This window comes from Bactrocera oleae, chromosome 5, assembly GCF_042242935.1.
Source record: "Bactrocera oleae isolate idBacOlea1 chromosome 5, idBacOlea1, whole genome shotgun sequence".
Taxonomy (NCBI): domain Eukaryota; kingdom Metazoa; phylum Arthropoda; class Insecta; order Diptera; family Tephritidae; genus Bactrocera; species Bactrocera oleae.
The window spans coordinates 30,943,918-30,970,247 of NC_091539.1; the positions used below are offsets into that span (position 1 = coordinate 30,943,918).

The 26,330-nt window shown below is 37.3% G+C and overlaps 2 protein-coding genes across 2 annotated transcripts in view; one reads left to right on the forward strand and one right to left on the reverse strand.

Moving 5' to 3' along the window:
• The first annotated feature begins 3,069 nt into the window (after window positions 1–3,069).
• Cyp308a1 (Cytochrome P450 308a1) lies at window positions 3,070–6,723 on the forward strand. The gene is made up of 9 exons (XM_014233490.3): window positions 3,070–3,386; window positions 3,449–3,689; window positions 4,050–4,151; window positions 4,234–4,421; window positions 4,482–4,734; window positions 4,878–5,004; window positions 5,120–5,264; window positions 6,287–6,405; window positions 6,482–6,723. The coding sequence occupies exons 1-9, from the start codon at window positions 3,205–3,207 to the stop codon at window positions 6,643–6,645; spliced, it is 1,521 nt and encodes a 506-aa protein (XP_014088965.2). The 5' UTR covers window positions 3,070–3,204; the 3' UTR covers window positions 6,646–6,723.
• Window positions 6,724–6,920: 197 nt separating this feature from the next.
• LOC106616675 (cholecystokinin receptor-like) overlaps window positions 6,921–26,330 on the reverse strand; it is a 46,902-nt gene continuing 27,492 nt past the window's right edge. Inside the window, exon 4 of the mRNA XM_070110280.1 lies at window positions 6,921–7,006. Coding sequence (XP_069966381.1) covers window positions 6,921–7,006 — 86 coding nt within the window. The remainder of the gene's footprint in view (window positions 7,007–26,330) is intronic.

Consider the following 26,330-nt stretch of genomic DNA (forward strand, 5'->3'; position numbering starts at 1 on the left):
GCTCGACATCGCCTGACCGGACAGCTATACCCTGACATTCAAAGGTAGTGTCCCTGAGCTCGATGTCACCATCGATTTAACGATATTGCACGGTGTTGTGCAATATGAAGGCTAGGCCTCCACCATTATCTCGTTCGCGATCCTTACGTTTCAACGTTTTGGAAACCTGCACAACTCAGAAGATCTGAGCGGCTGTTTAGCTTGGTTTCTTGGACCGCAGCTATCGATACACGTTACCGGCTCATATATGCAACTATCTCCTCGATCTTGCTCTGGAGTCCGTTGCAGTTAAATTGTAGGATTCGGGTTTGTCGCGGGTGTCCGGTCGTGATCCTGGGGGTGGTGGTTGTTGCAGCTGTAATACCCGCATGAGCGGTTATCGCACTGTGGTGTTGTTTGGCGACGCCACTTGATGGGATTGCGGGGGCAGACTCCTACAGCATGGGGCAACATATGACGCACTCCACTCACGTGTGGTGCGTAGTCCGGAACACGACAGAAAGTGACACCAGCCAGTGTAAGAATTGCACTTGACTGATGTGACGTTTCGGCGTATTACGGACTGACACAAGGGACAGACTGGGCGAGGAACCAGGAGTTGCTGAGTGGTTCTCGCACGGAGATTGGAGCAGGATGAAGGTAGAGGGGGGGATTGGTCAGATTGGGAGCCATGCTGCCTAGAGCTCCTTAGGGCCGTAGAGGTCCTTTTTTGGCCACTCAGTTGGAGTGGCAGCGCAGTGCGCGAACCAGGTGCAGATTGCACAGCCGTTAAGGCTGGTGTCGCAGTATTGCGTTGGCAGCATGGGGCCACATAACTCGTGGTCCACTTCTTATGGGTCTTAAGGCCTGAGTAGGTCTTAAGATGGCTCCATCCATTCCATGTATTGCACCTAACCGAGGTGGAGTTTGAATGGAGCCTTTTAGCGCATACGCAGCAAAAGAATTCCTCGGGGCCCGGGTTGGACTCGATGCCAGAACGGGTCAAGAGGATACGGAGCAACCCTGCTGTAAGGTGTTGCTCTAGTGACGACAGACTTAGACTAACACTTACCGATCTAAACAGGGTTAGATCGCCGAAACTGGCGACAGAACCGGCTGTTGTAGGAATTGCTGTGCTTGTCGTTCATAAACCGCGCTTGGTCGGTATCAAAAGTCATTGTGGTTTTATTGGTAAGGAGTGTGAGTTTTTTAACCTCCTCGTAAAATTGAATGATTGACAATGAACCCTGTCTGAGCGTAGCGAGCTCTTGTTCAAGTAGATATAATGGTCGCTTGTCCGAGTACGTGAAATCTAGATGACTAATAATAGCGTCAAAATTAAGGACCGTGTTGAAAGATGCTAAAACTGCATCAGCCGATCCCCTAATTCTGTTGCGAGTTATAAGGACAGCTTGGTAGTATTTTGAACTGCCTACGTGGGCTTTAAAAATATCATATGCGGCCATTGCTGCCTGCCGCCAGGACACATATAATTCCTTTGATCCATCGAACTCTGGGAGCGACTTAACTGCATCCAGACCTTCGTAACATTCGACCCCGTCTATAATTTTTATTGGCACGTAGGCCTTGATTTAGGGGTCTGCCACAGATGTGGACTGAAATTGGTTTGTAAGCTGCTCTATCCTGGCTTCGAATTATTTTCTCTGAACCTGCAGTGCGGCGCTAACGGCTGCATTGACAATACCTTGTAACTGCTGTTCATTCATGTCCTACGCCCGCGTTTGATTCGTTTACTAGCCAGGAGTTGGTTATTAAGTCGGAATGATGGAATTTAAAATGGTGTTATATGGAAAATAGGCGTGGTTGTAATCCGATTTCGCCCATTTTCGTACTATACCATAGAAATATAAGAGGAATGTTATGAATCAAATTTGGTTGAAATCGGTTAAACAGATCCCATGATATGGGTTTTCACCTAAGAGTGGGCGGTGACACGCCCACTGACTAAGTTTGAACGCGCTTCCATTAAAGTCACCTCATACCATCCTAAAGATAAAATTTAATGCCTGTGACGTGTTTAGTGCTTGATTTGTCGCGCTTTTAGTTGTTTTTAACAGTACCGTTATATGGGGAGTGGGCAGGCTTGTCACCCGATTTCATTTTCACATTGTTGATAGAAGTGTTAAAAATATTTGTTCTTAGTGAATATTGTTATTATTACTTTAGCGGTTTTGGAGATATGTACATTAAACCTTTTAGGGAACGAGACCACGCCCACTTAAAAAAAGAGTTTAAACTGCAGATGCCACTCCCTAATCTGTATAGCAAATAACATTCTTGTATCTTATTGTGTAGCTTAGTTATGGCAATTTATTTGTGTTTGATTAATAGCAATTTGTGGGCGAAGAAGTGGTGCGATTATGCCCATCTGCAATACCAATCGTCTTGCGGTACCAAGAAACATGTGTACCAAATTTCATAAAGATATCTCAATTTTTACTCAAGTTACAGCTTGCACAGACGGACGGACGGACAGACAGTCACCCGGATTTCAACTCGTTTCTTCGTCCTGATCATTTATGTATATATATCCCTATATCGAACTCGATTAGTTTTAGGTGATACAAACAACCGTTAGGTGAACAATACTATTCTACTCTGTAGCATGTTGCAAGCGTATAAAGAATTAATGAGAATGGGCCAATTGAATTCAAATGGTATCAATTTCCAATTAGACAAGCATTCGCAATAACGATAAATAAGTCAAGAGACCAAACGTTGCCTGTTTGTGGCTGAGATGTGGGTACATCATTCTTTTCCTACGGACTGCCTTATGCGACATGTTCTTGCGTCGGCAAACCATCCAGTTTGCTTCTATTCGCTAAAACGTACTGACCAAAAATATTTTACATTCAGTCTTAATTACTTTAAGCACAAGTTTCGCACTTGCACTTATATAATACTGACGATATACAACTACACAATAAGAAAGGTTTAGAGTAACTACATAACTGAAATCAAATGTAATATGTTTCCAATTATGCATATTTAACAACACGTAATGCATTTGTAGGCAAAAACATATCGACGGCATTCAATGTTGGCATGTATTTATAATGGTCGCTTACACTATAACGTTCAGTTGCTTGTTAGTGATGAACCGGGATCTGAAATTTGTAATATCAGTGCAAATCGTGTGATATAAGAAACTTGACTTCAGCCTTGTTTTTGCCATAACTCTATCTATTCCTTTAATTAGTTTAAATGGTTTTTTTGCTACTAACTTTAACTGTGCTATTGCTCTTCAGCATATACCTGTTGTGGAAATGCAGTTATTGGTTGAGACATGGAGTGCATGGACCACGTGCCTTGCCGATTTTAGGCAACATGGGTGATTTTTTCCTCGGTCGAAAACACTATGGTGATGTCTATAAAAAACTTTATGAGTATGCATTGAACTGATTTGTGTTAACCAGTGTTATTATAATTTTTATAAAATCTATTAAAGTACTCATCCACACCTTCCTTATGTTGGGATTTATCGGCTCTTCAATGAGCCGGCGATATTGCTTCGCAGTCAGGAAATGATTAAAGAGGTGATGATACGCTCATTTCAGCACTTCCAGGATAATGTGTTATGGATCAGTCGGAAACGTGATCCTATTGTTTGCTACAATCCATTCATCGCGAAAGGCGAACTGTGGAAAAATATGCGCGCTGAAATTCTACCGATTTTTACCCCAAATAAGGTGAGTCGAACTGACATCGAGCTCGCTCTGTCCCTTATTAGATACTTATAAGTGACAACTGAATAGCTTGTGTGGATTCATATTGAGAACGACACATCCTTGCGGTACATCCAGGAGAACGAAACAAATTAAACATCCTAAATTTTTCATTTACAGCAATTTCGATTTAAACAATAACTATTATTCATTCTATAACTATGTACAATATATATAAACTCTTTGATGATTGAATGATTGAAGGGTGTGAAAAGGGTAAAATTTGCTGTATATTTAAGAGCGTCTACAAACTATTTGTGTATTGCATTTATGTACATATATAAGTTATCACGTGTGTTAATTTGGTTCATTAATTTTTTCCAGGTCAAAGCTTCTTTTCCCCATATTAAGTTCATTTGCGAAAAGCTTGATACGTTTGTGTCGCAGCAAATACACAACTCAAATAATACCTTGGAAGCAAAAGATGTGCGTTCAACCAATAGCCATTTAACTTATATAATAACATATCCCTATGTATATATGTAATGATCGCACTCGTTTTCAACAGCTGTTCTCCAAGTACACACTCGATGTGGTTGCTTCAGCCGGCTACGGGCTTGATGGTGCTTCACTCGACAACACCAATTCAGACTTTACACAACTTGTTGAGCATCTATTTATGCCAAATACTTGGAGTTTACTCGAAACGATTGCATTACTGTTCTCACCATTACTCGGCGACATCATAAACTATCGGTAAGTGTGTGTAATGATGCATTTAACTGGAGAGCATTCGACTATGGCACGTTATTACAGCTACGTGCCGTCAGGCGTACAGCTCTGGCTTCGAGGAATAATTGGAAAGGTTTTAGAAGGACGCTGTTTGTCGGAAGAGCAAAACAAAGTCAAAATGACGTCAAAACCAAGTGATTTCCTGCAATGGCTTATTGAAGGCAGACATAAATCGTATGAACCGGTGGATGTGGCAACAATGGTCGGACATTGTAGTACTTTTCTTCTAGAAGGTTTCGAGACATCATCATCACTAATGGCCTTTGCTCTTTACGAGGTATGGCACAGATCGTTCATAGCTACCCGCACTCGCACACTTATCCATTCATACAAAAAGCTGTGCAGTACATTAATAAAGAGAGATGAGAATAAATATGCAAATTTGAATTAACTTCTTTTGGAATTAAATATTTAATTTAGTATGCTAAACACCCGTTGGTGCAGGCACGTGTTCAACAGGAAATTGATGAAGTGTTGGCTAGTCACGGCGGCGAAATGTGCTATGAAGCTATACAGGATATGTCTTATTTAGGAGCGACATTATACGGTAGTTGCAAGATGATTAATATTCTTGGCACAATTCGCCTGTTTTAACACACAAAATATGTGTCATGCCATTTCAATTCATGTCTGTTTTTCTCCGCGTTTATGTTTTTTTACAGAAACTTTGCGTCTTTATCCTCCAATGATGGCTTTATTGAAACACTGTACGAAAGAATTCGAATTGCCGCCACAGATCGTAGGAGGCAAGTCCTTTCAGGTGCCTGTGGGCATGGTCTTTATCGTTCCGGTGAAAGCTGTACACTAGTGAGTATTCATTACTCTTGAAAGATAACGTTAATTTATATATATATATATATATATATTCCAAAGGGAAAGATAACGGACGTCGAAAAGACATACCTTAATTTAAAAGATTTTAACAATGTCAAAGATTTGAAAATTAAGCGTTTTTTGGCAGAGATATATTATTTCTTTTATTTGCAATCTTGTGAGAAACACATAAAGACCGACTGAGAAAACTGAGCGTTTGAAGTTGCTCCAAATAGAAATGAAAGCCTGAGAGCGTAAAACAAAATGCCATTTCGACATGCATTATCTTACTAGGGTTAAGAAGCTGCTTATTGCTCTTAACACTCGTAACGTTAAGATATGTTAGAGGAAAAATGCATGTTGAAAATGGTAAAAAGATTTGGAATACGATGTTGAGGATACTATGTACATACTTGTATTGAAATTACTACCGTTATTATTACTAAATATTCTATTGTCTGAAATAAATTAACTTGAAGCTTGTTTCTCCACAGAAAATCACTGAGAACACATAATACTTCTAAGCTTTAAGTCCTATAAAATTAAGTCATGTTACTTGTATAATATGCATATATTATATTATATAATGTCAATAGTGTAGAAAAAGATATGGCAATTCAGATAATCGAAATGACTCGCGATATTTTTGGTTAAAGTTTTAAGATAAGTTAGAATTTAAATTTTTCCTAATAATATACATTTTTACAGCTCTGACTTTTGTTAGAAAATGGTGTCTGAAAAGAGAGTGGAACTATACTTAAATAATAGGCATCCTTATAGACATAAACTCAACGGTAAAAGTTGAAACGAGAAAATGTAAAAGTGACCTTGTTTATGAAACAAATTCGGTATATCGGTATTCCCCATGTTTTTATAAATGTACTCCAAACCCTCCTAACATAGCCTAGCACATTTATGATTCGGTAATATTTAATAATACATAATTTACACTTATTTTAATCAATATATCTTAACTTATGTTAAAAGTATTTTAAAACTAATTTTTTTTTTTTCAGTGATGCTGATTTGTATGAACATCCTCTACAATTTCAACCAGATCGGTTCATAGACTCAAGCTTTAACTCTAATAAGAGCTTGTTTTTAGGATTTGGAGAGGGGCCACGTATGTGTCCAGGTAAAAAGTCTACACAGTTTTAAAGCTTGACCTAAAAATAAGGAATGACTAACCTAAGCTTTTTGTTTTTCGCAAGGAATGCGATTCGGTTTGGCTCAAAGCAAAGCTGGAATAGTGACATTGCTATCAAAGTATTCGGTTAACTTGGATGAGAATTATAAGCCATTTAAAATTTCAGAAACTACTTTTTTAACAGCTCCTCAGAATGGCATATGGATTTCGTTTAAGGAAAGAAAGTAGTTTTTTCATATTGTAAATATTTTTAGAAATTAAAATTTTTCGCAATAAAAATAATAAATCTGGTGGCACAACCACAAATTTATGTGTTTGTGTGATTTTATAATCCTATTAAATAACCTGAAATAGGCTGGTTCGATCTATCATGAAGATTGATTTCATTAATTTTATTAAATAAAATAACTTTCTAAATATAAATACATTTTTCAATAAATTCTACACAATTAATTTAAAGGGGTTATTATTGCAAGTCAATCTTAACACACTTCTTTTCGTTTTCATTTGTATTCAAGGATAAAAAGGTGGATATTTTGAACTTTAAAACTTTTACTGGAATTCCATTTCAAATTTAAAAGAATTTGCTCTTTTCTATCTTAATCTTTTCAATTAGACGTTAGAAAAATAAGATTTTGTCCTAATAGAGCTTTTCTATGATAAGTGAAAAGAAGAGAAATTACGCTATAATTTACAGTTTTCTTCGATTAAGGCGAAAAATCAACTCAGGCAGGGGAAATTTAGGTTTCTGTGAGAAAGACATTTTAAATTACATTTTAAAACGAAAGGAGTTTGAGAAATCCAGTATATGTGGCATTTAAGGCATGTAAGTCGTTGTTATTGTGATCAGAAAATGTCTGACACGAATTTCGCACATTTCGTTGTTGGAATGTGCTTAAATCACGCGAAAAACATTATGCTATAATCATCATCTCCGGCATCACCGTCAACATGTCGTCCGATGATTTGCTTACACGCGTAGCCTAAAGCCACAATTTGTACACACATAGCAGTGTCAGTTATTGAACGAATTCAGGTGGCATGTACTCGTAAACAAATTTTCAACCCATGTGCACGCGAATATGTTCCTCGGCTATAACACTAATCGCACGTATTACTCAAATTCTATACGAGAGTAAAGATGTTTGCTTACGTGTACATTACATATGTGTGTATATAGTACAAATATTTTCGGATTGTAATATACAAATTTAACAGAGTTTTTTTTTCCATTTTGAAATGGAATTTTCATCATTTGTGGTACATACATATGTAATATGTGTATGTTTCAAAGTTTTTTAATAAGTGATAGTTGTCATGTGATAGGTAGAATGCATGCATGTTCCAAAAATGTAACCAATAGATGCGGTATTTGAAAATATTTACGTTTGGTATATGGCGGCTAAGGGTAGAAGTTATAGTGCGATTTCGACAATTTTTGGACGTAATTATGCTGATAACTTTATTGATGTTTCATTTGCATACTGTAAAGTGAAATTTTTAAACATCCGGTTGATTTTACTCCATATATGTTATGTTGGTGACAGTATGTGAGGTACAATACTTTAATGAGCCTCAGTGAGTATATTAATAATATGTTGTATTGTCAAAAATAGATAAAATCAGGTCAATACTACCCATATTTCTCATAAACCTAACATAAGATTTTCAAACATACTATTTGGCCTATACTTGTAGTATATAAGTCAATATGCAAGATATCTTAGCAAATTTAACTGATTAATATTGGATATATTACAGCTCAACGTATAATATTGGTATACTATGGTTAAATGCTGAAAATATGTGAATTTAGTTTACGAATTAGCCCAACTTCCAAATGCTACATATATTGATTTTCGTTATTCTAATGCCGAAAATGTCGTTCAATGTGAGAGTTATATATTCATAAAATTGTTTGAAAATATGATCCCAAGTATACATCAGCAATGCCAAAATTAACTCAATCAGTCAATCCCTTTCTCTGTCCCCAATATAGCCTCACAATAATTTCCGACTTTCCTCCTGTCAAAATGTGTGAAACTTTATTAAAATTAAATGAACAAGTTTTCTAAAAAGTTAAATTTGAATGAAATTGGTCTAAACATTGGACCAAACCTTATATCCCTAAAATAATGAATTACGATCCTCCGGGTAACTGGTTTCCCTGCTTTGATTCTTGTAAGTTGCAAGAGTATAAAATGTTCGGTTACACCCGAACTTAACCCTTCTTTACTTGTTATACACTTGCAACATGTTGCTACAGAGTTTTGTTTATCTAACGGTTTTTAGTAATCACCTAAAACTAATCGAGTTAGATATAGGGTTATGTATATATAAATGATCAGGATGAAGAGACGAGTTGAAATCCAGGTGACTGTCTGTCCGTCCATCCGTCTGTCCGCCTGTGCAAGCTGTAACTTGAGTAAAAATTGAGATATCTTTATGAAACTTTGTACACATGTTTCTTGGTACCGTAAGACGGTTGGTATTACAGATGGGCGTAATCGAACCACTGCCATGCCTACAAAGTGCCATTAATTAAAAACAAATAAATTGCCAAAACTAAGCTCCACAATAAGATACAGAACCTGTGGTATACAGGATCACATTAAAGAGGGGCATCTGCAGTTTAAATGTTTTTTAAAAAGTGGCCGAGGTCCCTGTGAGATGTGTTATAGAAATTTGAAGATAATGCTTTTCTGATAATAATATGCCTGTATTTCAAAAATGGGTTGTATCGGGTCAATAATTACTTTAGCCCCCATATACCTAATAGAAGGATTTTCGAACTACTGGCTGACTTTATATCGCATATTTCTGCAAATAAGTAAGATAGTTAGCAAAATTTACTGGAATAATACCAATATATTGATTTTCGTTGTTTTCACAAACCGTATGCACTTGAAGATATTTCCCTGGCTTTGATCCTGGCAATTTGCTACAATAGTGAAAAGTTCGGTTGCACCCGAACTTAGGTCTTCCTTACTTGTTTTATGTAAAGTTTCGCCTACTAAGGTATTTTTTTTTTTGTTTAAATTATTACAAGTAGTTTGGTTTAGAATTGTAAATATTATTGGAGTTAAAGTAGGCCTCCTGGGGAGGAAAATCAATGAACAAGCAATTAACTTTTTGCTCAAAAAAATTAATTTAAATTAAAAATACATCCTTTTAATTTAAAGTTCTGTCTCGGAAATAGTAGTTATCTACCCAAATGATCGCAACTGTGTTAAAATATTGGCAACCATATGATTCTATTATTACATGTATGCCTATAAAATGATATGCCGAATTCCTTCAGCTGCGGTTAAGTTCCGTAAATATGTTTAAGCCTTTAACACGTGTATAAATATACCTCATTGTTTATATTGTATTTACATATGCTTTGAAAACCATATAAATATGTGGCAATTACTATAACCTGTGTGGCAACAATATGATATATAATATATAAATAAAACATAATGAATCTTTTTATGTTTGCTTTGTTTACTTTTTTATTTGTTTAATACAAAATAATATGTCTCAAATATTTGTAAAGTTTTATTAAGAAACGTTGATGAATAATATGTTACAAAAATTCAAATAAAATTCTAACGACAATTTTTTCTCCAACAAGAGCCACGGCAGCTGGGTTAAAAACACTTGCACCTGGCGGCCCCGCAATATAAGCTCCTTCACCAGCAACTTCTGGTGGAAATAATGCTGTTGCTAGAAGAAGAAGACGAAGAGGAAGACAAGCTGTTAGAACAAGATGTGTGGTAAGAAGAAAGCGGCGTAGAAGAAAATAATACTTAGCACAACAAAGCATAATAAAATAAGAAAAAGCGTTAAGTTCGGTTGCACCGAAGCTATAATACCTTTCACAATACAAAAGACTCTTGACAAGAACTTGAATCTGATGGTTCAAATTATATGTTATAGTGATCCGATTTTCGGAGATTGCATTACTGCCTTAGATAATAACCCATGCCAAATTTCATGAAGAAATGAAAAAGTTTTCTATACAAGTACTTCATTCCGTTCGCTCAGTTTGTATGTCAGATATATGCTATAATGGGCCAATATCGGCAGTTCCGACAAATGAGCAGCTCCTTGGGGCGAAAATTACGTGAGCAAAATTTCAGATCGATGTCTTAAAAACTGAGAACTAGTTCGTGTATATACAAGTTTATAATCGAATATATAACATCATGAATATGTTCTATAAATATGCTCCCTTAGTCTGATTTATTGTTTACTAGTTTTTGTACCCTGAACAGGGTATATTAAGTTTGCCACGAAGTTTGTAACACCCAGAAGCAAACGGCGGCAATTTGGCATGTATTATTATTTAAGGCATTAATTTATTTTTCGAAGAAATTGTATAGATCGGATGGTTATAGCATATATCTGCCATATTAACTGAACGATCGGGGTAAATTGCTTGCATGGAAAATTTTTTTATGTGACGAGGTATCTTCACGAAATTATGCACGAGTTATTGCTTAAGGCAACAAAGTATTCTCTGCAGAAATTGGTCAGATCAGATCACTATATCATATAGCTGCCATAAAAATTGAATGTTCGGAATCAATTTCTTGTAAGGGGCCTTTGTATTTGTGAAGGGTATTATAGCTTCGGTGCAACCGAAGTTAACGCTTTTTCTTGTTTTAGTACAGTAATGGGCAGATAACTAATTTAAGTATTTATTACTTCTAATCTCCATCTCGTTGTCCTGCTGCTGTCTGTAAACTAGGTTCTGAACCGAACCATTCTTATACTGACCAGGCTTGTACATATGTTTAATTTTCTCATACTTCCTATTTTCTCTCCGTCAAATATAATCTTTCCATAAGGCTAACCTTACCTAAGGATATTTCCTTTTGAGTTTATACTGTATGGTATAAGTAAATGTGGAAACCCTAACACTATGTAAAAAAAAATTCAAATGCATTTTTTAGAAATTAATTGCCAACTAATGCAACACTGTGATGAAGTATTTATCATTGTACGAAGTGTGTTCAAAGGAAAAGGTGAAGTTTGATTTTTCGCGGGCTGTGTACATTCGATGATCGATATTTTGTTTTTGTTAAAATCGGACACATATGTTTATCATGTGCTTGCATTAGGAGTCAATTTCGATTAGTAGTTTGTTTTTGACAACAGAAAAGGTTAGTCACGTTTATGTGTGCTCTTCGATTTTTGACTTTTGAAAGAAATAGATTAAAGAATATGTATTAAACTTTGGGTTAGAATTGGAATAAGTACTGCAAGGTATTTGAAATGTGTATTCACCAGCTTAGGCTCCCTGCGACTTTTTCCTAATCCCGAAACTGAAAAAATCTATGAAAAGAAAGTGTTTTGCCACAATTGATGTGATCAAGTCAGAATCTAAGAAAGAACTAGTGGCCATATCGAAAACCACATTTCAGAAGGGCTTCGAGGATTGGAAAAAGTGTTGGCACAAACATGTGTATGGTATAGGAGGAGGATTACTTTAAAGGGAACAAAATAGATATTGATGAATAAATAAGTACTTAAAAAATTCAAATTCACCTTTTCCTTTGAACAAGCCTCATATGTAATGTTATTTTTGTTACGTATTAACTTAATTTATAACCGCAGGCTAGAATTTTCGTATATCGCTTAGAGCTCATCACAGGACTCTTTTCCTTTTCCTTCGTACGGTTGTGTGTTTAATTAAATATATTATTATATAGGAGATTTACCGATGATGGCATTGCGACTGGCGTGGAAAGATTTCTAGTGAGAGATATTTTATAATAAAAACAAGAAAAAACGTTAACGTTAAAAAACGACCGAAACTCATTATATTAGAGATATGAAGTTTGGACCATTCAAAATTTCATTTATATTGAGCGCCAAGCAATTAATATAATTTTAAAACTTAAGTTCATTAGAATATCACAAATTTTGACCAACCTGTACGGTTTAAAGTTAAGTGGTAAGTCGGAAATAATTATATAGGGTATAATGGGAGAAGAGAAATGAAAGTCTGATTGGTTTAATTTTCGACATTGCTCAGATATACTTGAGAAATTATTTTCAATCAATTTTATAAATATATAAAAATAGACATATATAGAGAAAAGTCAGCCGGATGTTTCACAATCGTGAATATCAGTTATATGAGGTTAAGGCAAGTTTCAGGCCGATTTCATCCATTTTAGGCACAAAGATACACTGTCAGAAAAACACGCTTCCCCAATTTTATTAAGATAACTAGTGTATTGGCCGATATATGTGGCTGACTTTAAATTGGAAGTTAGAAATTTTTTATATTAGGTATTGGGGGCTACGGGAAGTATTGATACGATTGACACAAGGATATATTATTATCAAAGAAACATTTTCTCCGAGTTCCAATATCATATCTCACCGATTGACCGAAATTTTCGGCAAAAAGTCAGCATTGCACTGGATTCCACATATTCAGTATGTGGGGGCTTGAACAGTTATTGTCCAATTTTTAGACCTAAAATAGCATACCTTACTCAGGTGCCCCTTGCGCTGTACCAAATTACAGGTTATGTTTTATTTTAGTGTGTAGTTATCGCATTTTATAGGTTTTCGATTAATGGCGTTTTGTGGCCAGCCACGTCCACACGCCCATCTGCAAACTCGTACTTGCTTTTTTGCCAAGGAACACGTGTATCAAGTTTTATTAAGATATCCTAATTTTTACGAAACTTATCGCTTGCACGGAAAGACGGACGGACATACAGACAGTCAACTGGATTTCAACGAGTCTCGTCATCTCGATCATTTATATATATAAACCCTATATCTATCTCGTTTAGTTTTAGGTAATACGTACAACCGTTAGGTGAACAAAACTATTATGCTCTGTAGCAACATGTTGTAAGAGTATACAAATTTTATATTAAGAATATGGGGTCGAAGGGATCTAAGGGATGTATTACCATTCAGGCAAGATACATACATACAATGTTATTAGTAAAACACGATGTCTCGTTTTCCTAAAATAACTCACATATTGGTCAACCTGAAGTTAGAAAATTTTTGTATTATGTAATGGTGGCTAAGAGAAGCCTTCATCCGATTCAATTCATTTTTGACATATAGGCATACTGTTATCAGGGAAAGATTCGCTTCGAATTTCGAATACCATATCTCACATATTGACCGAGATTTTCGACAAAAAGTTCACAATAGAAAGTGGGGTCCACAGATTCGGTATCTGGGGGCTTGAATAGTTGTTGTCTGATTTTGACAACTTTGAGTGCACCGTATGGTCAAAGTTTGATCCCGCCCTTCCTTTCTTTTGGCCCTGAAAAATTTTTTGTACTCAATGGATGGTGCCACGTCCATCTTATTGTGAACCCAGCTCCTATAAAGTCTTATCGTCTTATCTCCGGCGTATTTATTTATTGATTTATAGCGCTTTTAGTATTTTTTAACAGAACCGCTATATGAGGAATTTCATCCATTTTTAGAGTGTCGGTAGGGGTGCTTAAGGGATTTGTCCTGAGCGAATTTGGTTATTTTATCTTAAGTGGGTTAGGAAATAAGTTCATTAAACCTCTTAGAGGGCGGGACCACAATTTTTTATAGATTTGTGTTTTGATCATTCATACAAGTATATATATATAACTCGATAACTATCTCGATTACATTTATGATACAAACAACCGTTGAACAAAACTATTATATTCTGTAGCAACATGTTGCAAGAGTATAAAAATTAGAAAAGGCAACATAAATCAATAATTTCGTAACAAAACCAAACAAAACTAGTGCGTCCAGCTCTACACCCAAACCTCAGCACATTTTGATATTTGATTTACTGTTATTTTTCGGAAGAAGACAAGAAGTTTTCAGTTTAGTTACGCATTTTTAGGTATCGTACCTAAGAGCGTACTTCTTACATTGTGAATTTAACTGAGGCGTATTTTCTAAGAATTCAATTCTGGAAGTATTAAAAAAACTTTACAGAATTTGGAAAACTTTATCGTTTAGTTATCTCAAACTAAAAAAACTGCCAGAACAAGTAAGGAAGAGCTGAGTTCGGGTGTAACCGAACATTTCATTTAACTTGCAAGGGAATGGATTACAATCAAATTTGGTACAGTACCCCCCGCTTAATTGACCTCTGGTTAATATGATTTTCCCGCTTATTTAAATCACCTGATCGTGTAAATACGTGTAAATTTTCCCGAGTAATTCGTTTCCGCGATTAATTGCACAAAAAAATTTAGTTGAATAATCTGGTATTGCCGTACATACAAGTACATATTTCGCAGCATTTGTGATAAGCAGCAGTTGACATCTCTGCAAAGCCATACAAGTACCCTTCACTTCTCGAAGTTTTAAAATATGGTACATACAAGAACTTCAGACATATTTTTAGCCAAAAAACAACTTTTTGTGTGAATGAGGGAATATGAAATCGCATGTTATTTCTCGTAGATTCAACAATTAAAAAAAAAAATTACAGACTTCTTCAATTATTATTTGGAAAATGTTAGCATCGATCTCTAAATATGTGAACGTAAATATTGCATATATACAATAATATAAATTGTTTTTGCTCCTTAAGTTTATTTTACTTTTAATAATAATGATCTCTAAATATATAAGTGCATTCTCTTGTTTGTTGTTGTTATTTTGTATCCGTTTATTATTAGAAAAACACGCTCTCTCAATTTCTTTAAAATAACTCCCACATTTTCAGATATATGTTTTATAAAGTCAATTTGGAAGTTCGAAAATCTTTATATTAGTAATATCGGGGCTAAGGTACCCGATTCAATCCATTTTTAATACAAGGGTATATTATTATCAAAGAAACATCTTCCCCGAATCACACAGATTGGCCGATATTTTCGGCAAAAAATTCAGCCATACGCACTGGCGTCTGGGTTCTTCAAAAGTTATGGTTCGATTAAGACAATTTAAGATGAAATATCTTTAAGGCACTATTTGTACAAAGTTTTATCCGGAAACATTGATTGGTTCTTGATTTGTATACTGGAAAGTGAATCAGATAGAGTTTAAAACTATTTCATATGGGAAGTAGGCGTAGTTTTCGTCTGATTTCGACTATTTTTATAATGTAGGAATGTCAGTGTCATTTTACATGCCGAATTTGGTTTAAATTGGTCGTAAGTCTCGAGATATTGATTTTTCTCCAAATGTGGGCGGTGTTACGCCCATCGCTCAAGTTTGACACCGGCTCCTATAAAGTCCTCGGTTACCATCTCGGGTGTAAAATTTTATGTCTCTAAAGTATTAATTTATTGATTTATCGCGCTTTTAGTAGTTTATAACAAAACCGTTATATGAGGAGGGGGCGGGGTTATAATCCGATTTCATCCATTTTCACACTATCAGTAGGGGTTCTTAAAATTTGTCCTAAGCGAGTTTGGTTGATATAGCGTGGTTTTGAGACATGAACATTATACAATACTTATTAGAGGGCTGGTCGGCAAAAATCACCCGCTGAACCCTCTTCGAGGGTACCAGGTGATAATATATACCACAGTATCACGACGTAGGTAGGCACAGACTGGCTGGCAACCTCGCGCCCTCCGTAATAAGATAGCATCGGGCGCTATGAGCAACTGGCCATATTTTCCCCTACACTCGTAGGTCCAGAATATGAGCCAAAACAGCAATATAAATAATAACATAAATTTAAAAGAGTTTTCTGTAAAAAAGCCGGAGGGGGCAAGTTGTTCCCAGAAGAGAGCAGCGTGGCTAGAAGAGTTACGGCTCTCCCTCAACGAACGCCACTGAGCGCCTACCATCAACACAATTCACTAGAAGACACCATACACTAACATACAAACATACATCACCCACCACCCAGACCAGCCGCACATACACACTACAACTCAACACTACCCAACAATCAAAAGAGTGCAAAATATTAATATTTATTAAATATTATATAAATTATAGATAAACTACAAAAAATTCAGGAGCGATAAAAATAAAATTAAAATAATACATAAGCGGGCGCGAACCTCAACAAAACCCAACAGAAACACATACAACTACAAGAATGGGCGTGAATTTAGTCCAGATTATACATCAGCACAGCAAAGCAGGAAAGGATCGATTCCTTTGAATATTTTGTATATTTTCACAAAAACAAAGAAACGTTTGCCAAACTGTCCCAAACAACAAAAAATTTGTATAGTATTTACTTGCATCAATTTCCCGCAATACCACTTATACTTGATCAAGTATAAGCAGGATTGCCTACAATAAGCTAAGGCAAATTAAAAGCATAGAAAAAAAAAGAAAATTCAACAACATAATTCCAAACATACACCTATATATGCTAATACATATTATAAGAAGAGTATAATTTCTACATTTTTGTACAACATCAAAACGTTACATATTTCTAAAAACATACAAATATACATATAATATTAACTATATATATTATATATACAAACTCGGTATATATAAGTACAACAATATAACATCAAATACATATATGCATATAAAAGAAAACTTTCCAAAATTACCCACAATTTAATAATTTCCTTTTCGCGGTCTCTTTGTACCGCGAGGTTTTGGAGTTAGGATAGGGTTGTCGATCTGTGACCTCCAGGAAATGTTATCACTCCCCATAGGGGAGTACGAGATTACTTCACAGCCACAGCTGAAGTATCTGGGAGTAATACTACACTCCAAATAAAAATACTTCCGGTAAAACAAAATTTATAATGCTCTGGCCAATAGAGGCTGCGTGCGTTCCAGCTGGCGGTTTTTTATAGCAAAAGCAATGAATTCTGTGATATTATATGCAGCAACAATATGGATACAAGCGCTAGACATAGACCAATAAACGCAGTACATGGGCTTACTGCTATCCAAGTAATTCCGAACGACATCAAGTGATACTGCTGAATTATTAGCCAGTATTCCGCCTATTGACATTCAGGGGTACGAATTCATGCGACTGTACCAGCTTTCAGTGCCGTCTTAAGGAGTAAACAAGAAAAAATGTTAACTTCGGTTGCACCCTTCACAAATACGAAGACTCCTTACAAGAACTTGATTTCGATCGTTCAATTTGTATGGCAACTATATGCTATAATGATCCGATATCGGCCGTCCCGACAAATGAGCAGCTTCTTAGTAAGAAAGGAACAGGTGCAAAATTTCAGATCGATAGCTTAAAAACTGAGTTACTAGATTGTGTATATACAGACAGACGGACATGGCTAAATCAACTCAGCTAATCATGCTGATCATTATTGCATATATTTTATAGGGTCTCGGACGTTTCCTTCCGGGTGTTATAAACTTCGTGGCAAATTTAATATACCCTGTTCATCAAACATCATCTAAAGAACGATGGACCCACAGACTGATTCCGGAAATTTATTCGTGGATAGACAGACGACATGGGGACCTGAATTTTCACCTATTCCAAATACTGAATGGGAATAAATACATACTTACAAGTCCAGGTATAAGGGACACATAAATAAATAAAAAGTGCGGTTGTCAATAATTAGTAGTTTATTGACAACCGCACTTTTTATAAAGTTAAATTGAAAAATAAATAATTCGAAGCGGTACCAATAACTGCGAAATACGCAGTTAATTTGAAATCAATACTCTTATTCACTAAAAAGAGTTTTCGGTTACATATATGATTATATGTAACACGTATGCATATACATACAGATATACAAAAATATTGTTGAAATTTCAACAATTCAATTCAATTTTTACAATGAGAAACTTTTTATTTATTTCAACACATCTTTTAAATGAGCTCAGACTCGAAATATTCTAAAACAACTCAGTTGCTAAAAGTTGATGAAAAGATGATTTCTGACGGAAAAGGTCCATGTACACCTGCAGAAGCTACACGCTCAAAGCAAGGTGCTACAGAGCAAAAAAGGATGAAAGATATTTTACACTTCAAATTTATTTGCACTCGATTTTCAAAAATCCAAAAACAAAACCTTGACAATTTCTGGACACAAGTTGCATATGACGCAACCGTAGAATCTGACGAATCAGATATACCTGAAAATTTCAAGAGAGAGTAGAGCTGCCACAAATTCATTGTTAAGAGGCAAGTTCAGGCATCCACCTCAAGGTGCCCGCATGTGACACAGAAATTTATCATGCTGGTTATGAACAATGGCCCTCCTTCCGGGACATGTTTACGGCCGAAAACGAAAGAATATTGGTCGATAAACAAATAACGATAATCATCAACTTGTCAAAAATTCAAGTGAAGAATTCATCAAACTTCAATCCACTGTTTCAAATTGTTTGTCGGTTTTATCGACAGAGAATATTCTCACAGACAGCTGAGACCTTATACTGGTAAACATATGCACCGCCGCATTACTAAAAAAATTATTACTTCTATGGGAGCAATCGCTCTCATCACGAAGAAAATGCCCCACGTGGCAACAAATGAAATATTTTCTAACTACCCATTACGACATCGCAGACAAAAAAAAAATGACTAAACCAACGGGTATTCAACACGACCTCAATAGAAGCTTCCATGGACCCCAAGCCAGTAGCAACAACTTAAATAGAAGATTCTTCAAAAATCAAACGTTCACATTCGAACAGTAGAAACAAACGTCATGCGAACTATGTACAGGGGTACAAAAAGACTTTGTACAAACTGCGCATATACTTAAAGAGTGCGAAAGAAGATTTAATTGCGTTTACTGTCATAAACGAAATCACTCAATGCTTCATTACAGCACATTTTCAAGCTCACCTCCAAAGAGCGCATATATGAAAAGAGCCACGGGGTTAGTTGCAACAGCAAATTCCTAAGTGCAAAATTCCGAAAATTGCCAAGAAGTACCATGCAGCTCAAAGGCATTAAAAACTTAAACGCCACACAGCAAAAATAAAATCACGGGAATGGGCGGAAAAGTAGTCCAAAACTCAAACAAAATCTGCTCCGGATAAGCGCATTCAAGCAGAAGCTGTTGTCTTACCACAACTAACAAATATGCTAGCATTGGCAAAAGGATTCACACCTAAAGCTAGCAGCTCCCAACTGCAACACTCCCGCTCAAATAGGTCTTCTATCATGCAGCGATCTCATACGAGAGATAATACTCGAAGGTATTGAGAAAAAACACACTTCTGGCGCAAAATACTATTTTTGGTTGGATCCTAAGTGGACTAGTTACGGAACCAGTTACCATCATGACAACTCAAGTTGGGGAAAACTCTAATGAATCCCTCAATTCACAATTACAGCAATTTTGGGATTTAGAATAACTCCCCCCATATCAATCACAACCCCTGAAGATCAGTATTGTGAAGACTTTTACAAAGCCACAACTACTAGATCAGATAATGGTCGGTACGTCGTACGACTACCATTAAAACAACAATTTTACCTCTGCAATACAGCAGTTTTTAAGTATGGAAAAAAACTTACTTAACAAGTAAGGAAGTGCTAAGTTCGGATGTAACCGAACATTTTATACTCTCGCAAAGTCAAATAGTATACTCGTTTGATATTTCTTTGTGGATAGACTGATATTTTCGGTAGAAGGTCAACTATAGGACCTGGGGTCCACATATTTAGTACTTAGGGGCTTGAACAGTTTTGGTTCGATTAAGACAATTTTTGGCCACAAGGTGGCATACTTTAATCGCATTATTCATGCAAAGTTTTATCCCGATACAGTCATTGTTGCCTGATTTGCATAGTGGAAAGTGAAAGAATCAGATGGAATTGAAAATGGTGTTATGTGGGAAATAGGCGTGGTTGTAGTCCGATTTCGCCCATTTTCGCACATACATGACATAGAAATATGAAAAGAACGTTATGTACCGAATTTTGTTGAAATTGGTTAAGCAGATCTCAAGATATGGGTTTTCACCTAAAAGCCTCGATTAGTTTTAGGTGATACAAACAACCGTTAGGTCAACAAAACTACAATAGTAAAGCCAGATAAAAAATCAACCTCAAGATCCTTTAGCTCTAGGAATTCCCTAAATGATATTCTTTTTACGGGACCTACACTCTAACCAGATTTAATGCTTCTCATATTATTTCTAGAGCAAGTTTTAAACTATGTTGATTTGGGAGTTAATATGGGCCCTAAGCTTAATTTCAGTCTTCATATTGATACCATGGTCTTGAAAGCAAAAGCTGTCCTCAGTTTTGTTAAATGTTGGTCTAAAGAATTTAGAGATCCGTATATTACTAAAACACTTTATACAACTTTGGTTAGACCTATATTGGAATATGGCTCTGTTGTATGGAACCCTAGCTACCAAATCCATTCTGACAAGTTAGAGTCGGTTCAAAAACAATTTTTACTTTTCGCCTTAGCGCATTTCCGATGGGATGCTAGGGTAAGTCTACCTCCATACACTAGTCGTTTAAAACTTATTAATCTACCTACACTTTCTAGTCGTAGGGAAATGCTTGGCATAACATTCTTAGTGAAACTTTTGAATGGAACTGTTTGCAGTTCTTTTCTCCTGCCTGAAATTAAATTTAATATCCCGGTTCGCCTTTCGAGGCATTTTAGACCTTTACTGCTAAAATCCTGTAGATCAAATTTTGAACTAAACGAGCCATTCCGCCGTATATGTCATGATTGTAATTCTCATTCCAGCACATTTGACTTATCTGACTCACTTTTCAAAATTAAAAAGACTTTATTGTTTTCTCTTAAAAAATGAAAATGTAACAATTTGTTATATTGTAACTTTAGATCTTAGCTGTTGAAATTTTTGTTTCTGTAGCTGAGCAGTTTTAGATCTCAACACTTAAAAAACTCTCTTGCCTTTTCTGACTCGGCTAATTCCGGATTGCGCCCCTCGCGTCGGTTGGGCGGGAGGAGGGTAATCGCTGGGTTATTATTATTATTAAATTGGCGCATATTCAAATACGTATTTAATGGGGACGTTGAAAAAATGTATCGACAAAAAGTCGTACATAAAGACGACCAAGATTTTTAGTGAATTATTTTCCGAACATCTCCCTATAATCCACTGTCCATTACGCACCTATAAATAAACAGTTACCTTTGGCTTGAACTGTGCTCTATATTTAGTCATTCGAACACTCCACGAATTGGCAGAAAACACAAAGTCAGAATTTCCCTAGACAACCGAAGTGTTAAAAACTCAAACGTATGTAGACGATATCCTGTCTGGAAGTCACAGTCTTCCGCAGGCATACGAATCCTTTTCACAGGTTTTATCAGCCCTCAAATCCGTAGGATTTCCTTTGAAAAAATTACCGCAAATCACCCAAACATAGTAAAATATATATGCGATATCTGATCAGTGTTCATACACTAGAGAGTCAATATCAGCATTATCCGCCATAACAAAGCTCTAAATTTTATTTTCTGTGACAAAACTTTTCGAACCCGCAGGATGGCTTTCGCCAATTATGATAGGTGCGAAAATCCCGATACAAGAATTATGGCTAGACGGTACCGACTTTGACGAACAAGTAAAGCCACTTCAATTAGAAAAGTGGTCCCAGTTTGCGAACAATCTAAATGATATCTCACGGATACAAATCCAACAATAGGTAAACTATCTTGAAGACAAAGTCGAATTACACGGTTTCAGTGATGCCTCTGAAAGGGGACACAGTAGTCACTATCTATGTGCGCACACAAAGCGATACCACTTATTAGTAGCAAAAGCAAAGACGGCTCCTTTCGCTAAGTCTACCTCGACTTGAGCTCTGTGGCGCACTACTACTCGCAAAATTAGCTTCCATGGTGCAGATCCATTTAAACATGAATAAATATAGATTGTATCTCTGGTACGATTCTGAAATTGTTCAAGCCTGGTTGCAAAAACCACCACTTGCATGGAAGACATACTTACAAACGTTGCAAATACTTGGGATCAGCCACTTGGCGACACGTAGGCACTGCTGACAATCCTGACAATCTAGGTACAAGAAGATGCAAACCGCTCCTCTTTACCACCACCACTCTCTGGTGGAAAAACCCACGATGGTTAACAGAATCTCCCGATTTTTGGCCACAATCGCCCACGCGCAATATAAATGCCCCAAAAAGTCGAAAAATCGACTCCTTTCATACAACATTTGAAGATACTGACATCCTTGATAGATTTTCATCGTTCTTCCGAGCCTTCAGAGTAGTCGCCTATTGGTCAGTTTGCCAATTCAAGCTTCACGAATAACGAACGCCACCCTCTAATTATACCAGAGAAGTCTCGACTCGCCACATTACTTCATATTATATTTACTTACTTATGCTTCACTCGGCTTCCCGTCAAAACTAATGGGCGATAACGGCAAAACTATCGTTGGAGCCCAAAGAGCCACTGAAAAACCGTTTGTGGAGTTTATTAAACATGTATCACCTGAAATTGTTCAGAAGTACGTTCCCCAACGCATTAATTGGCAGTTTATCACCCCCCAAGCGCTCCTATAATGCGTGGTTTATGGGAATCAGCTGTAATAAGCTTCAAATCCCACTTCGAAAAACTGGAAACTACAAGTTCAACTATGAAGAATTCACATTATTAATTTGAATTGAAGCCGTCCTCAATTCACGGCAACTCACAACGCTCTCGGATCTTGCGAGACAAGACTTCACAACCCTAGCTCCAGGGCATTTTCTCATCCATTCTGGCCATACTTGAGCCAGGCATAGCGTCGCTATCCCTAAAAAATTGATGGGAAAGAATCAAAATTCTAATAATATATAAAGGACCTTCATAAAAGGTACCGATGGAAGGCTCCAAAAATCAAATAACGAACCGATAAACCCGCAAATAATAAAACCGTTGAAAATGCTAACAAACCTAACCTTAATGATCGATCCACATGACCACTCATTTCTGCCACATAAAATGGCCCTATCGCCTATAAATTTACATGCCACAAATGTATGTATATCCATTATAACCTCTATTTACAGATAAATATGGACGTGGATATGTCAACAACACCAACGCCAACTGGCAATTCCAGCGCCACAGACCACAGCGGCAACCGCTCCTCGTAGTGGTACGCAGACCACTACCGCCGATGCCCCCTGTGTCGCCGTCCACATTGGCTACAGCACTGTAGCATTTTCAGAGGCATGCAGTCCATGCAACGCCAGCAGGGAGCCCATGCTCATGGGCACTGCCTTAATTGTTTGGCTACGGTACACACTACACAAAAGTGTACGCCCGTTACCCTCTACCAATTGTGCAATAGACCGCACCACCTCATGTTTCAACGCCCCAAAGCGGGCCGTCGGACGACAACTTGCCCCAAGCCATCACACCGCGAATAGATCGCAGCAGACCAACTGTCTGGGTCGACACCGAAGGCCAGCAGCTCCTCCTCCTTCCAGACCTAGGCGAAATGAGGCATCAACGCGGCATTGGCAGCCCAGGGCATCAGGCACGCCACTGAGCATCAACACAATCCACTAGAAGACATCACATACTAACACACACAAACATACACCACCCATGCAGACATCACACATCACCAACACACACACATACTACATCACACCACAACTCTAAACTATCTCATTAAATAAATAACAATTTAAATTTTTTATTTAAATTATTTAATTAACGAATTTAAAACCAGCACAAAGACAGGAGCGAAACTTGGTCCAGGTGCAAACGCACTAGCAAGGGAGTTGAAGTTTAGGCTGGCTCCAGGAAAGCAACCGCACCGGAGGCAGCCGGTACCAAACACTGTAGCCAAAGCGTTGTTGTTAAGCAGGGGGAGGTGGAAAACGCCAAAAATTCTGCTTTTAGTAGTGCATCTTCCAGATAATGGCCTAGTTTTCAGGTCGATGACCGAGGTAAGGTATGCGGAAAAATGGCGTACTCTCTACTTGCTGAGAAAAGTGCAGCTGCAACCGCCAACCAAGGAGGAGCAAACGAATGAGCTTCAAGAATCCATTGACTGCACGAGAGCAGTCTTTCTTTAAACTTATACCGCCAGCAATGACAGCGAAGCGACAAAGGTCAGCTGAAGAGGCTAAGCCGTCTGCCAAAAGGCCAGAGTCTAAGAAACTGCTTTATAATTGGTATGCTGGATTAGGGAGATCCCGAAGAAAAATCCTCAGGGCTCAATTGAAATGGGTGCAAGTTGCGCGGACTAATGCGGCGCTAGAAGTGCTATTAAGCAATCCAGGCCCGCCACTGTCATCCCCGAATGCTGGATGGTACCAGGGCCAAATAAAGATGATAGCTTGTGATGACGAGAGATCAATCCAACTAAACAAGGCCGCAATAGCCAAAGAAGAGGATGTTTACCCCTGCGCCAGGTTCGTAGCGGTAGACAGAAGCACCAAGGGCAACCAATGCAGCTCATCCGAGCCTGCAAGCCGAATCTGCCAACTGAAGGATGGAGCTTCGTTAATGCCTTCGAACTAGCCACAATGCAGATTCTGCTGTTGTTAACAAAACAATCCATACAACCGCTGTCGAGAAGTGGCTGGAAATTAACTACATATGTGTTCACAAAAGTGAAGGTCATTACCTAAAAGACTGACGCCGATGCAGAAGACCACTTGGTATCAGAAACAGAGTGTAAAATCCAGGAAAATTTAATGGAGTCCTCGAGTGACATGGAAAACAGTGAGCAAGGTGAGTGTTCTTCGGGGTCTGAGTTTGCAGATAACCGCTCTAAGCTATACACTGAGAGTGAGCTTCTGAGCAACTCTCAAGAGAACGCAGATAAGGCAATAGTTAATGTGTCTTCTTCAAATTAATCTCCACCACTGAAAACTACCTTCTCTAGCCTTAAGTAACCGCATAACAGAAGAACGGCATGACTTCGTCCTTGTTCAGGAGATATGGGTTAATGAAGGGCATATTTGTCGACTGAGGACACCGGCTTATAATTTATACATGGTAGACGCGTAGGTAAGGCTAGGACATATATAATGGCTAATAAAAAGCTTAATGTCTTCTTATTACATAGCTGCATAGACGGGCAATAGCAAATACCGGCTGGTGTCATGCTACGTGCCAGTGAGGCATCCAGGTGCTTAACTATACTTGGATGCGACTCCAATGCACACCACACGTTATGGAGCTGCACGGATATCAACGAAAGGGGTGAGTCGTCCTTCAACTACTAACTAGATACTAAGAGTTTGTTATATAACAGAGGTAATATTCGAATATTAATAACAAGAAATCGGCAGGAGTTATTAGACATTACTTTATGTTAAAATAATTAATAAATAGGTTAACCCAACGGAGAGTTCTTGAAGAACACTCCTTTTCGGATCACCGCTGTATTGAATGCATAATTGAATAGAATGTAGATAGGCAAGGTAGAAAATTTCAGAAATAATAGGAAAACGAACTAGGAGATGCAACTGCCAGAGCTAAAAAAACATATTCCTATGATTCCGCTATTCAAAGAGAAGCACCAGAGAACAAAGAAGATGGAAATCATCGTTAAACATACTAGAGTTGGCTTGTCCAATAACACGTAACAGGGGAAGAATTAGGTCCCCATGGTGGTCTCCCATATTTAAGAACTTACAGAAAGATTGCAGGAAGAAATTTCATTTAGCCAAACTATCTCAAGGAGAAGAGGGGTTGAATAATTGTTAAAACCTCTTAAAAGAAATAAGGAAAGCAAAAAGAAATTTGTGGACAACTTTGTTTGTAATGATATCGAGAATACGGAGGAGCGTCTCGACTTAGGAAAATAATGGCACAATCGGTGCATAACATTGGATACCTTCAGGAGCCAGACCACAGCTGGACGGTTACCAGTGAAGAGTCTTTAATGTAGTCTTTTAATGGATACTCACTTCCCAGGCAGCCCTGTACACCATACTAGGCAGTGTAGTAAAGAGAGAGTCCACTCCTGTAGACATAGTGTCAGATAGTAATGCATATTGGGCGATAGGCATTTTCAATCGCCGGGATCAGACGGTTTATTCCCG